Raw genomic sequence first — 14312 nt, forward strand, 5'->3', positions numbered from 1 at the left:
ATATTTACTGGATTGAAGACTTTGCTCCGTTTTGGTTTTGTTTGGTTATTCTGATTATCTTTTTGTATTATGTTTTTATCTGATTGCTATCCTACTTTGTATTATGTTTTTAACTGATTGCTATCCTTTTTGTATTATGCTTTTTATCTGATTGCTATCCTATCTGGCTATTCACTTACTACCGACTACTATACTGTACCCAATAGTTTGTTTAATCACCCTTTTGTTTCCCCTAGCCCTTGTTTTCTGTAAAGCGCTCTGATATCTGCAAAGATCTTGTTCGCGCTATATAAAACTTTGAAAATGAAATGAAAAGGGAAGCGGGACCCTGCAGCGCAAATGTCAAACTAAACCTTAGTACAACACTAACCTGCAATTAACTTGAGAAACCACTGCTTACTAGCGTGCAGACCGAGTTTCTATCATTTTACAGAGGAAACAGCCTGGACGCACATGGCCAATTGAATCAGGGGTTCCTTATCGACACTTGCTCCCTGCTGTCGTCTTGTTTTCATTGCTCCTGCCACTGCTCCTGAGGGGCCCACGACAACGCACCGGCCAGCACAGCGCAAACGCCGTCCTCGCGGCTCGGACCGGGGCGGCGCAGGTGGTGGTCTACAGTTCCCAGCGGCCCCTACCACCGCACAGCACCAGCGTCACAAGAAGCGCCAGGAGGCGCTTAGGAGCAGCAAGCACTTCCCGCAGTGCGGGTTCCTTATCGACACTTGCTCTCTGCTGTCGTCTTGTTTTCATTGCTTCTGCCACTGCTCCTGAGGGGCCCTCGACAACGCACCGGCCAGCACAGCGCAAGCGCCCGCACCGCGGCTCGGATCGCGGGCGGCGCAGGAGGGGCACTACAGTTCCCAGCGGCCCCTTCCAGCGCACAGCACCAGCGTCACAGGAAGCGCCAGGAGGCGCTTAAGAGCAGCAAGCACTTCCCGCAGCGCGGAACGTGCACGGGCGTGCCCGGGCCAAGGGCGGGCCCATCCGCACCCGTCAGCAGCAGGCAGAGGCTGGGCTGGGCTACCCCCCTAACATCCTCATCTTGGACACGAAGTAAGCTGATTGACTAATTATGATATTGGACGTAAGGGGGATACCGCTTGTATTGTATTGTGCTATACTGAGAAAGTCCAAGTTGCACTAGCCAGTAGGACATTCTAATGAATTTGTCAATCTATTCCAAACACTGCTCCCAAGGACTTTGGCTAAGTGTAGTTACATTTATTCATTTTGCGGTTATTCTTTGAATGTTTTATCTTGCTTGTGGCCTGTCATCTCGTTTTCCTCAGCAGCTAGTATAGTATGGTCTGTGATATCCAGACGTTGCTACTCTGCAGTCATAGGGCTGGCATCTCAGTAAGAAGTATTTCCATCATGAACAAAGATAAAGGTAGGACCGTGGTGGGGACACTCAACGCCTTCTTGGTGAGGGCTGAGTCTGTCCTCATTCGAGAAATTCAACTTACCGAACGTAGATTGTCATTAGAACCGCTACGCCCTCAGAGCAGACTCTGGCACCGAGCATAGACTCCAATAATGTGTCTCCCTTACCCCTTGAATCTACTACTTGCCCCCCATTACAAACCTTAATAGATTCACCTGAGAACTCCGTTTCTCTAATATCTTCTGAACATAGCCCGATTAGACATACTGTTACAACGAGAGGCCAAAAGGCTAAATGTAAACGTCAACACATACAATTCGGAACTTCCATCTACTTCTACTAAGGTTAAAAGAAAAAATACCCCTAAGCAGAGCAAGAATGCTATCTGCTCAAAGGGGAAGAAAAGGAAACTGGCAGAGGGTGTATGTGAGTTGGGCAGTCCAATTAAGCAGAGAGAAACAGTAAACTCTGCAAATTTACTGCGGACGATGCTTTTTGGGGTAAATTGAACATTAGAGGATGAGCCCGCAATAGGCTCTTTCCCGATACCAGATGGTGTGCAAACTACTGGATTGGAGGAGGCAGACTGTGCCAGTTGATGGGTGCCTTGCACCAACTCCTCTATCTTTGATAACCGAGATTCTATGTTAGAGATTTTTAAATGGATGGGTTCCAAAACAGTTAACAAGATAGACTTCAATTTACCGAAAGTCAGATCTTGGTCCAGAAAGTGTGCTTTTTGTGATTTGGGATTAAATTAGTTTAGTAGTTTCAGAAATATTAACTGATAACCAAATATGCAGATAGACCGCTGGATAGCGATTCCACTATCTATTGCTGGTCGCATAGCTATCATTAAAATGGTAGTACTAGCCCGTTTTTTGTATTTATTCCTGAATATCCCCATCCCACTAACGATTGTCTTTTTCAATACTCTCCACGGCATGTTAACTGAGACACTGACGCAACGGGCGCTTACTCGCTGCCGCCTTCAGACAACGGGCAAATGCGTTCTATACCAAATTCAACCAACGATTGTGATGTGACTACACTGGACCGTTTCCTGATATATAGAACGCACACCTTGTTGGCTGCGGCACTGCGTGCTCTGGCAGTGGAGTCCCCTGAATTCAAGCCCCTCACCACAACAATCACAACACCCGACAGTGAACACTTGTTCTCCCGGCTATACCATTTTGCGCAGACACCCCGGCCGGTGGTGGGTGGTCAAGGACGGCTTGGGAGGGGGACCTGGCGCACCCCTTGACCTACAAGATGTGGGCCTTCTATTACAAGCAGACTAAATATGCATTGAATAATTAGAAACACAAGCTCCTGCACTTTAAGTATTTATATAGAATGTATGTAACCCCTCTGTTGGTTTCCAAGATGAATCGATCTAAGCCTATAACTGCCTGAGGTGTGCGATGGAGCATGCCAATTTTATCCATTTAGCGTGGAATTGCCCTGCTGTTTTAGCTTACTGGTGTGGGTCTTTGAGCATATCGGGCTAACGGTTTAATCCGAACTAACGCCATCACCGTTACTGCTGGGATTTGTCCTTCCTTTACGAATTGGCATTAGGCGGTTCATTGCAATAGCGCTGCTGCTAGCCAAACGTTGGTCTCTTTGCATTGGGGTGGATCCTTCCCGCCGTTGGGGAGGGCCTGGCTGAAGGATTTGATAAACTGTGACACTACTAGTGATGTCTACGCGTGCCTGCTCCCCCCTACCTCCCCGCCCAAAAACATCTGGAAGCCACTACGTTCATGCTTACTTATCCATCCTGAACTTATTGATTGATGCAATGTCCAATATGCTAATGGTTGTGATAATGGCTAGTTAAATGTGATGTACTGTGTGCTACGAATCATTATCATATGAACCTGCACTGTAAAGGTTGTTGGTTATTTTACTTGTTTTGTTTTTATTTTTCATTTATGCCATAATTATTAGTGCTCAATGTGATACTCCGATATATGTCTATTAGTGGACACATCAACAGCACTGTGTGCATTATGGCTATTGTTTCTTGTTTTGAAAGATCTCAATAAAAAACAAGTTAAAATACAAATTTGTATATCTAGGGACGCAAACCCTCCGCGAATCTTGCTGATCTCGTGCAGGGAGATAATTGGCTCCCAACACTTCAACAAGGAAGTGATGGCAGCCATTTTGGGCCTCAGCCGAGAACCAAAAAACACATAAAAAGAAAGAAAAGGGGGCAGGGTAGGAATACCCTGACCCCCCTAGCCCAGGTGGTAGGTCCCCGGGGACTCCACCAGGGCCAAAAAGCATTTAAAAAAAGAAAACTGCAACTAAATCGCAAAGATTCTCAAATTTGCACGAACCTAATAATAAAAAAACAAGCACGCGCTCCTGTGTTTGTTTAATGATTAGCCCCCAGGTGGACCAGTTCCCGGGGGCATGGACAAATCAAAGAAAAGGGGAGGGGTGTGCGTGCAACCCCACCTTCCCAAGAGAAGTTTAAGCCCCAGGGACCACCACCTCTCAGGGGGATTTCTGTTAACATTTTGGGAGGGGGGGCACGTGGCCCCTTCTTTGCCTTCTAAGACCAGGGACCACCACCTCTCGGGGCATGTAAATATGAAAAGTGGAGGGACACGTGGACCCCCCTCTGATGTTTAACACTACCCTGGGGACCGCCACATCCCTGGGGCATAAAACATGACCTAGGGAGAGGGGGGCCATTTTCAGCCGCGGGGAACAACACCACCTCCCCAAATAAAACGAGCGGGGCCAAGCAAGAGCAAACTTTAAATCCGCTCCCAGCCGGCAAGAGAAGGAAAACTGCTTCGGCTCGCAGGGAGCTGAGTTTCATCTACTTTCCTGCCACTGTCAAGCAGGAAGGAAAACAGATGAAAGGAATGCATGCAGGGAGCAGCATTTTTGGCTGCTCCCTATGTGCAGGAGATATGCTGGCTACCGCTGGAGGCGGAGAGCCATCAAAGACCATGGGAGCTCCACCCCACAGCCCCTAACGTAGCATACTGGGTGCCCAGGATGGGCACCAGGGCACCCAGCCTTGTTTTCCAGGCACCAGGGGATTGGGCGGGCCTCGGGGGATGGGGTCCTTGGAGCTAGGATTGGCCTGAGGAAGGAGTCATGGCCCCCCTACCCTTCTAATAATTGGCCAGGCCCTGGAGGATGGAGTCCCTGGGGTCAAAATCGGCATGGGGAGTGGGGTCATGGCTCCCCTTCCCTTCTAATAATTGCCCAGGCCCTGGAGCAAGAGGTTCCTGGAGCCAAAATTGGCCCGGGGAGGGGGTCAGATGGCACCCCCTTTCAACAATTGTACAGGTCACGGCCTCCCCTTCTCGTAACTGGCTGTGCCCCAAGTGATGGGTCCCTGGGGCCAAAATAGGCCTGTGGAGGAGGCCCGTGGACCCCCTTCCCTTCCAATGATTGTCCGGGCCCCGGTGGATGGGGTTACTGTGTCCCAAATCAGCTTGGGGAGAGTGCATGGGGCCCTCCTTCCCTTCAAATAATTGTCTGGACCCTGGGATATGGTGCCCTGATGCCAAAATTAGCCAGGTCAGGGTGCCTATCGCCCCCTACCCTTCTATTAATATTCGGCAGGCCCAGAGGGATGGGGTCCTTGGGTCCAAAATCGGTCCGGGCCAGCTTGGCCCCCTCCCCTTCCAATAATTTTCCGGCATCCAGGGGATGGGGTCCCTGGAGCCAAAAACGGTTCGGGGGGAGGGGGGGTGGCTGCATGGGCTCCCTCCTCTTTCAATAATTGTCCGGGCCCCAGAGGATGGGGTCCCCTGGGCCAAAATTAGCCAGAAGTGAGAGCCCGTGGCCCCCACCCCTCCCCTTCTAATAATTGGCCAGGCCCTGGGGATGGAGTCCCGGGAGCCAAAATTGGCCCGGAGAGGGGTCTGCGTGGTCCCCCCTTTCAACAATAGTCCGGGCCCTGGGGATGGGGTCTCTGGGGCCAACATCAGCCTGGGGAGGGTGCCTGTGGCCCCCTTCTCTTCCAATAGTTGTCCAGGCCCGCGGGATGGAGTCCCTGGGGCCAAAATCGGCCCGGGGAGGGGGGGGGAGGGGGGCATGGCTACCCCTCCTCTTTCAATAACATTCTGGGCCCCAGGGGATGGGTCCCTGGGACCAAAATTGGCACAGGGAGCGAGGTCGTACAGCCCCTCTCAAATTCTAATAATTATCCAGGTCCCGGTGGATTGGGTCCCTGGGGCCGAAATCAGCCTGGGGAGGGTGTCTGTGGCCCCCTTCTCTTCTAATAATAATCCGGGCCCGTGGGATGAGGTCCCTGGGGCCAATATCGGCCCGGAGAGGGGGGGGAGGCGCGTGGCCACCCCTCCCCTTTCAAACACTGTGCGGGCCCAAGGGGATGGGGTTCTTGGGGCCAAAATTGGCTCAGAGAGGGGAGTCGCCTGGCCCCCTCCCCTTCCAATAATTTTCCGGGCCCTGGGGGATGGACACCACATAGCCAAAATTGTCCTGAGGAGGGGAGCTGCATAGCCCCCTCACCTTTCCAGAATTTTCTATTCCCAATGGGATGGGGTGCCCAAGGACAAAACCCACCGGCGGAGGGGGCCCATGGCCCCATCCCCTTACAATTTGCTGGGCCCCGGGGCATGAGGTCCTCGTGGCCAAAATCAGCCTGGGGAGGGTGCCTGTGCCCCTCCTCCCCTTCTAACAATGGGGAAGGCCACGGGGATAGGGTCCCCGGGGCCAAAATAGGCCCGGGAGGGAATTGAAAGGCCCACCCCCTTTAAAATATTACCAGTAGGCAACTGTGAAAATCACAATGAAGCTCCACACTTTTGGCCCTGCCAAGTCCAACTTAGAAGTATGCAAAATTCTTCCGGCGTTTTGCCAGGATGATGGACAGCTTACCAAAAGGCCCCCAAGCATGTTTCCAGTCGACTATGGTGAAGTGACCTTGATGGTGAGGAATATGAGGGCATCTCCACCAAACAAAGAAGCGCTTGCTTTATATAGTTAAGAGGAAGTACCCTTATTTGGTGGGGATTGACCTCTTTGTAGTTTTGTTGTCTTCTCTAAAGGAACATTTATGTTATCACAAATTTCTGGATGAAGACGCACGAGGAACATTCACATTGCTGAACCCAAGGTCATTGGAGACACCGCCTCGCTGTCCATGAAGCAGTTGTAGTGTAGAATACGCACATGACATTTACTCAGCAAGATAGCACTTACTAATTAACCAGTAGTAGGTACTCCAGTTGGGAAGACATTTTGTACCAAACTGTGAACTCTTGTTGGAGAAACGGGCAGATGAGGTTCTGTTCTTGACCTGATGCTCATTTCACAGAAATTAAACCTCAACAGGAAGCACTTACAAATATAAACATAGCAGGTGCCACAGTTAAAGCTCTACTTCTGTAAAGGACAAATGATCTTAACTTCCTGGGCTTGGCAGAGACAAAGCAAGTATGTTTTCTCAGCAATTCCAAAATGAAAAATGATCTGAAGTTCTTGGTGAAGGTGAATGAATCATTGATCTGTTGGAGCGCAATCTGTAGTGACTGTGACAAGTGTGCTCTTTCTTAGCTTCTCCTGGTGACAGCAGAACCCATGGTTCTCCCTTTAAATACGAGTATGGAAAAGTGCAAAATCACCTGGAGGCATCATCCGTTTGGGCATGCCCCGTCCACCTTAGCAGAATGCAACTCACAGACCCATACAGTCACTCACACACCCACTCACACATCCATACAGCCCCCACATGCCCAGTCACCGACCCATACCAAAACTCACACATCCAATCACAGACCCATACTGCCACTCACAGACCTATATAGTCGCTCACAAACCCACTCACACACCCACAGCTACTCACACACTGTAAAACTATTAACGCCCTCTCATGTACCCATACACCTACTCACACACTCCCATACAGCCACTCACAGACCCATACAGCAACTCACACACACTCAACAACTCTCAATTTAACTCACACACTGGCTCACACCCCTTCAAAACTACTCATACACACACTTATACACCCATACAGACACACCAGCTTAGTAGTATGCATCTCACAGAACCATACAGCCACTCACACATCCACAAAACCACTCACAAACCCATGCAGCACTCACACACCCAATCACCGACCCATACAGCCACTCACACACCATCACAGACCCATACAGCCACTCACAAACCCACTCACACACACCACACAGCTACTCACACACCCTTAAAACTAACCACACCCACTCACAGACCCATGCAGCACTCACACGTCCAGTCACCGACATATACAGCCACTCACACACCCACTCACTGACCTATACAGCCACTCACACACCAACTCTCGATACAATTAGGAAAAACTATTTAAAAAACCTTTGAAATACACAAAAAAACAAAGGTTACAGGGACATCATAGTTAGGAAATAACATTAAAAAAAACTTTACATAATCACTGAAAAAATCTAAAGGGTATAGGGAAGTTATAGCTAGGAAATAGAATCTTTATTCACTGAAGAAAAACAAAGATTACAGGGTCGTTAAAGTTAAGCTTAGATTTCACTCGTACAAAACCACTGAAATTCAGCAGTTGGTTTTACCTGTGCTAACTATAACTTACACCCCGGCAATGCCCTGCTTATGACTTCACATGTTACATCACTCAAAACATGGTCTATGACATCACTGATGACATCTCGACTGACATCACTGATGACATCATCCATACAACCACTCACACACCCACATACAACCTCTCATACACCCACTCACACACCCACAAAACCACTCACATACTCATTACCAGACCCATAAAACTACTGACACCTACCCACTCACTCACTCATACAGCCCCTTACTCACCCCTACAGCCACTCACACATCGATTCACTCACCCACAAAACCACTTACAAGCCCCCTGCAACTATAGATAGCCCCAGTTCCCAAGGACTCGGTTAAGAATTTGGGTGTTAGATGGGACAAACATCTATCCCTCGCCAAGCAGGTTCAAACAGTCTCTGCCGCCTGCTTTTGCAAAATCAAAACCATTAGAAAATTCATTAACTTTCTGCCTAACGTTACTCGAAAAACTGTGGTCCATGCTCTGATAATTTCACATCTGGACAATGCGAATGGCTTATATCTGGGTCTTTCTCTAGGCCTGCCACGCAGACTTCAGACTGTACAAAACGCTGCGGCCCATTTAGTTTGCGACGATCCGCTTAGATATCATATCTCCTCTTTTCTACGACAACTACACTGGCTAAGCGAATTGGATTTAAGGCTCTGACATTTGTTTTACGGGCAGGCAAAAGTCTGGGGCCGGTCTATCTTAGGACGAGACTTCGTCCTTATGGTCATTCCAGATCCCTACTGTCCAACAATAAACATCTGCATGTTACCCCCAGGTTCCTAAAAGCCAGATCAGGAGGTACATCATTCGAGGTGGGTGCCACCCAATGTTGGAACAAACTACCCCTTCATTTGGGCCTGATTCAGCGAGTTTCGCAAGTTTCTCAAAACCTGGCTATTTAGCCTCCAGGATTAGTCACTGCTCGTGCTAATGCCTCGCTCTCTGTCTGTTATAGCGCCGGACACCCCGTTCAGTGTAGCTGTGCGCTTAATAAATGCCTTATTATTATTCACACATCAATACAAGCTCTCACACACCCACTCATTCACCTATACAGCCACTCACACAGATACCTAGGGGCATATGTAGAACAAAATGAAGGAGTGTGGTTTTAAGCAAAATTTGCTAATGCCACGCTCCGCCAATCTAAAAACACAGAGATGCGTCCTATTTGCAAAGATACGGTGCACCCCAGCGTTTCCCCTAGCGCAGGCTCTAAATTAAGCTGCCTACGACCAACGCAAGCACCCTCCCACAGGGTTATTGCCTTAACACAAATGAAGTGGAAAATGAAACCAAGGAACTGCCTCACAATCATTCTAATGTATTGAAGTTTAAACTAAGTGTCCAACATGGATATCACCCATGACTCTAATTTGTTTGCTATCAGTGCTCAGATCTTGCAAAGAAGTGGTATGTTAGCACCTACAAAACTCTGTGATACATTAAGTAAGTAAATAAATAAGTAAATAGATACATAAATAAAAAGCATGCTTTCCAAGAAAATATAAGGCAGGAAATTCAGATAACTAAACATCAACAATTGTGGAAAAAGTGCATCTAAAAAGGTCACAGAAAAAGTTTAACTGAAATCAACACTGAGAGGAACATCAGAGAGTGGGTGAACACAGTATGTTGCCAATGCAGATTACAGATTTAAAATGTAATGGAATTATAATTTTACTGATATTATATTTGATGCAAGCTTCAAAATGTCTTTGATCATACATACCTCTTCAAGTCTACTGTTGTGACATTAAAAATCACTCCTTTTAACCACAAGATCATAAAGAGGCGCTGAGAAAATGGACAGTTTCCAATGCTTTCCCCGTCACTGCCAGCCTGCAAGAAGAATACAGAACTACTGACCTTATTTATCTCTATACTTTTCAAGTATTGCCTTAGCTCGTGCACATACATATGAAGAACACATACCTGTAAATACCCCACCATTAAAGCTGTGCAAAATAATGGCAGGGAAGCAGGTTATGGTGAATACCTCTTCTCATTGCACTGAAGTCGGTTCTCTATTTTATTATTTGTTATTGATATTTGCTGTCATAAAGATACGTTATGGATAATTCTCACTGTTCAAACAAACTGCTAATGAAGCACAAATTCGAACACAGTGCCTGTAAAGAAAAATATCACGAAGATAGGAATAAGGTTGGCAAGCTGTCTCATAGTCTCAAAAATGGGAGGGGGAGCAGGTGCAAAGTAAGTTAGGCACTAGTAAATCTAAACAAACCATAATTTCACTTTTGTTTTGTAATGTTACAAAGATATTGCCATACCTTGAGGCCCTGTAATGTTGCATTGGCACCAAGCAAGCCTTTGTCAGGATAGAATGCCCATCTCATAAATAGCATGGCTTGAGTTATCACTTTTGCTACAGTAATCCTCGTTCATGCTTTTTTGCCAATAAAGCATCTTCCTCCTTTTTTCTTCTCCATAAGGAAGGTTAATGAGCATGTTCCCTTTCCTTTTGTTTTTTCGTGTTTAGATATGCTACTGGAAATAACCCAGACCTAACAAGCTGATAACAAGCACTAATTCTATAAAAACAAAAATTCATGCTACTGGAATATGCTCACAATATGTTTCTATTCTTACCTCATTCATTATTGCTATCAACATTACATGATTATTACAAAGTGCCAGGCACAAGTGGAATGTGGAGAAAATGAAGACTCTACTGTTATTTAGAAACTTCACAGTCAACAATGTCCTAAATGTGGCCTTCTCCTGGCCCATAAATACAATAAAATATGCCTTATTATTTGTATCTGAAGTATTGTCACTACCACTGTGAACAATTCCGTGCAACAGCGGAAAGACATTGTTGTCTTTATCCAGGTAGGACAAATTATGCTTTCAACCTTGAGTGCCTTTTCCTTGTTATTTTCCATTCACTCTATCCATAAATGCTCCCCGAAAACACTACTACATTAGCTAAGAACTTGTAAATGGGAAATGTTTGTAAAATCTATAAAGTCAACAGAAGAGTGAATCTGGACAACTTTAGCAACTATAAATCGGCCTTTAGACCTAACCAACCAATGTGCTTAGTAGAAATGATACTGAGAAAAGAACTAGCTGTATTCAATTATTCAATATAAGGGTACTGTTAGGCAGTGGTCCTGGAACAATATTCAGCGTGGGTGTGCTGCCATTAATGTTACATCTCTGAAGCCATAGAGACTGCGAAAAATCCAAGCGTCACACAAAGAACAACTGTAGCAAATGAGACATGCCAATTCTTCAGGAGAGTGGTATGGATGTAGTATGTAGCCGGTGGTGAACTTTAGAGCACACTTTTGCAACTATATCACTAAAGCATGGTGGTAGCACACTATAATTTACAGACACCACATTCTCCATTGCAATGGACGCTAAATGCACACAGACATGGAGATTTCCTGATAAATCTATATACTGCACTTTCAATATGTAGAAATTGGGTTTTAGAAGATATGTATCATTTGCACGTTGCAAACAAAAAATGGCTTGATTTGTTTTGATCCTATTAAAATCTTTGTTTTTCATCACATTCAGAATTACAAAACAAAATACCTTGTGTGCTTTCTTAATGGCGGATATATTTTGAAATAGTTGTACAGTTCATTTACAGGTATTTAAATGTTGCTGTGTATTAGAAATAAAAATGGCATCCTGCAGCCTTTCCTTTCACATGCAACAGTAAGCATGAATATTTACCAAATCCTCCCACGTTGCAATCTGAGAAAGACCAGGGAACACCAATCTCCATGTTAAAAGGATAAGCAGCAATTTGGCAGACATAGCCTGACATTTGACTTCAGTTTTTGGATGCACAACTAACGCGGAAAAATAAAAACTGTTTCTAGGCCTTGTTATTGCTCATTCACCTTCTTAACTCCATGGTTATTTTGAGGGTGCTGCAGCACGGTCTGCACCACTTCTTCCTGCACCGATGCTACAAGGTGCAGTTGTGCGTACAAAACAACAGTGCGCGGAACAGAGCAGTGAGAAGGGCCTGAAGCTCAGACAATAGTATCAGGTAGGATCTGATGGGATGAAGGGGTTTCTGGCCATGGAAGTGGAGTGGAGGTAGCTATAGCACCTTATACCCCTGCCTTGCTCTTTGTTACACTTCAAAGTGTTCAAGTTCAAATAACTTTATTCGATTGTAGACGTTACAATCATAAAAGTACATAACATCAACAGACAATTAAAAACAATCCAAAGATTCATTTGACAAGTGAGAGATCCAGTGCACGATATAAAAAAGTAGAGAGCAGCGGGCAACATGAACATGTACATTATAAAAATTACATTAAAAACATAAATAATTTCATTATAATTTCATTGTAAAATTTAAAAGTGCCGAAGGCGTCTTAGCAACATAATTATCCATCCATGCTTTTCCTAAAGGTGATAGCTGATTTTAAAAAGTTACAGACAAATAAAGTGCAGTCACATTTCAGCAATTGAAGATAATAAAGTGCGGGTTTGATTTGTGCAAAGTTCAGTTTTTTAAGGCACGGCTTTAGATATAGTTTCCGTGGTAGGGTGTAATAAGGGCAAATAAATAAAAAGTGTGCCAGATCTTGCGGAGACTTCCCGTCGCAGCCGCAAGCTGGCAACACCTCACCCCGATGGGCCCCACTTGGAACCGCCAATAGGAGATGGAATAGGTCAAAGCGGAACCTTGTTAGCAAAAAACGTTCATAGCCAGTCATGTGCCATGACAAATAAGGTTCCATTTGAGGACAGGTTTTAAGAAACAAATGTTTCCTGACACTGTCCTTCTGTAGCTCGACCTCTTCTCTGTCTGAACATCTTAATATTAGCATAGCATTTTTTACAAGGGTAACATCCTACTTCAGAGATCAGGAAGGCAGCCCTGTTTATTAAACGTAGCTCCACAGCAGCCAATGTGAGGCTGCCAATGGATCATCTTTGTGATGTCACTAGAGGTCAAAGGATGTGTCATGTCACTTCTGCTAATCTCGCATTATGCTCAACCAACATCTGTTTTTCTGAGAGCTGCTTATTAGAGAGAAATGTGCTGTTATAGAGCCGCAGGAGTGATGGCAGAATATCATTAAGTAGCACATTGTGAAAGGGTCGGAAGCAAGAGAGGAGCATTTACAGTGAACTGAGTCATATCACAAAAATCAGAAAACAGAGATGAGGAGCGATCTACAAATAGATTGAAGAATCACCTACAAAAACCTACATTAACAAAATTGAGATTGAGGGCTAGCCAAGACAAGAACTGACAGGTGAGGTGGTTGAAGACAGGAAAAGTGGTAAGAGAAGACGGAGGCACCATTCTAGAAGGTGCTACAAGAAAATCATGCACAGTTGTTTAGATCATTCGAGGAGAGCAATCATTGAGCGAAGAGAAAGTGCAAGATCCACAGGTGGTCAGGTCACTAGAGAAGAGCGATCACTGAGCGAAGAGAAAGTACAAGATCCACAGGTGGTCAGGTCACTAGAGAAGAGCGATCACTGAGCGAAGAGAAAGTACAAGATCCGCAGGTGGTCAGGTCACTAGAGAAGAGCGATCACTGAGCGAAGAGAAAGTACAAGATCCACAGGTGGTCAGGTCACTAGAGAAGAGCGATCACTGAGCGAAGAGAAAGTACAAGATCCACAGGTGGTCAGGTCACTAGAGAAGAGCGATCACTGAGCGAAGAGAAAGTACAAGATCCGCAGGTGGTCAGGTCACTAGAGAAGAGCGATCACTGAGCGAAGAGAAAGTACAAGATCCACAGGTGGTCAGGTCACTAGAGAAGAGCGATCACTGAGCGAAGAGAAAGTACAAGATCCGCAGGTGGTCAGGTCACTAGAGAAGAGCGTTCACTGAGCGAAGAGAAAGTACAAGATCCACAAGTGGTCAGGTCACTAGAGAAGAGCGATCACTGAGCGAAGAGAAAGTACAAGATCCACAGGTGGTCAGGTCACTAGAGAAGAGCGATCACTGAGCGAAGAGAAAGCACAAGATCCACAGGTGGTCAGGTCACTAGAGAAGAGCGATCACTGAGCGAAGAGAAAGTACAAGATCCGCAGGTGGCCAGGTCACTAGAGAAGAGCGACCACTGAGCAAAGAGAAAGTACAAGATCCACAGGTGGTCAGGTCACTAGAGAAGAGCGATCACTGAGCGAAGAGAAAGTACAAGATCCACAGATGGTCAGATCACTAGAGAAGAGCGATCATTGAGCGAAGCGAAAGTACAAGATCCACAAGTGGTCAGGTCACAAGAGAAGAGCGATCACTGAGCGAAGAGAAAGGACAAGATCCACAGGTGGTCAGGTCAC

At 46.0% G+C, this 14312-nt stretch overlaps 1 protein-coding gene across 2 annotated transcripts in view; it reads right to left on the reverse strand.

Annotated features, from left to right (window-relative positions):
* Nucleotides 1-14312, reverse strand: part of LOC144772520 (chloride intracellular channel protein 6-like) — a 181762-nt gene that overhangs the window by 56912 nt on the left and 110538 nt on the right. For both annotated transcript variants that reach the window (XM_078656911.1, XM_078656912.1), the window contains exon 2: nucleotides 9739-9848. In XM_078656911.1, coding sequence (XP_078513037.1) covers nucleotides 9739-9848 — 110 coding nt within the window. The remainder of the gene's footprint in view (nucleotides 1-9738; nucleotides 9849-14312) is intronic.

This window comes from Lissotriton helveticus, chromosome 8, assembly GCF_964261635.1.
Source record: "Lissotriton helveticus chromosome 8, aLisHel1.1, whole genome shotgun sequence".
Taxonomy (NCBI): Eukaryota; Metazoa; Chordata; class Amphibia; order Caudata; family Salamandridae; genus Lissotriton; species Lissotriton helveticus.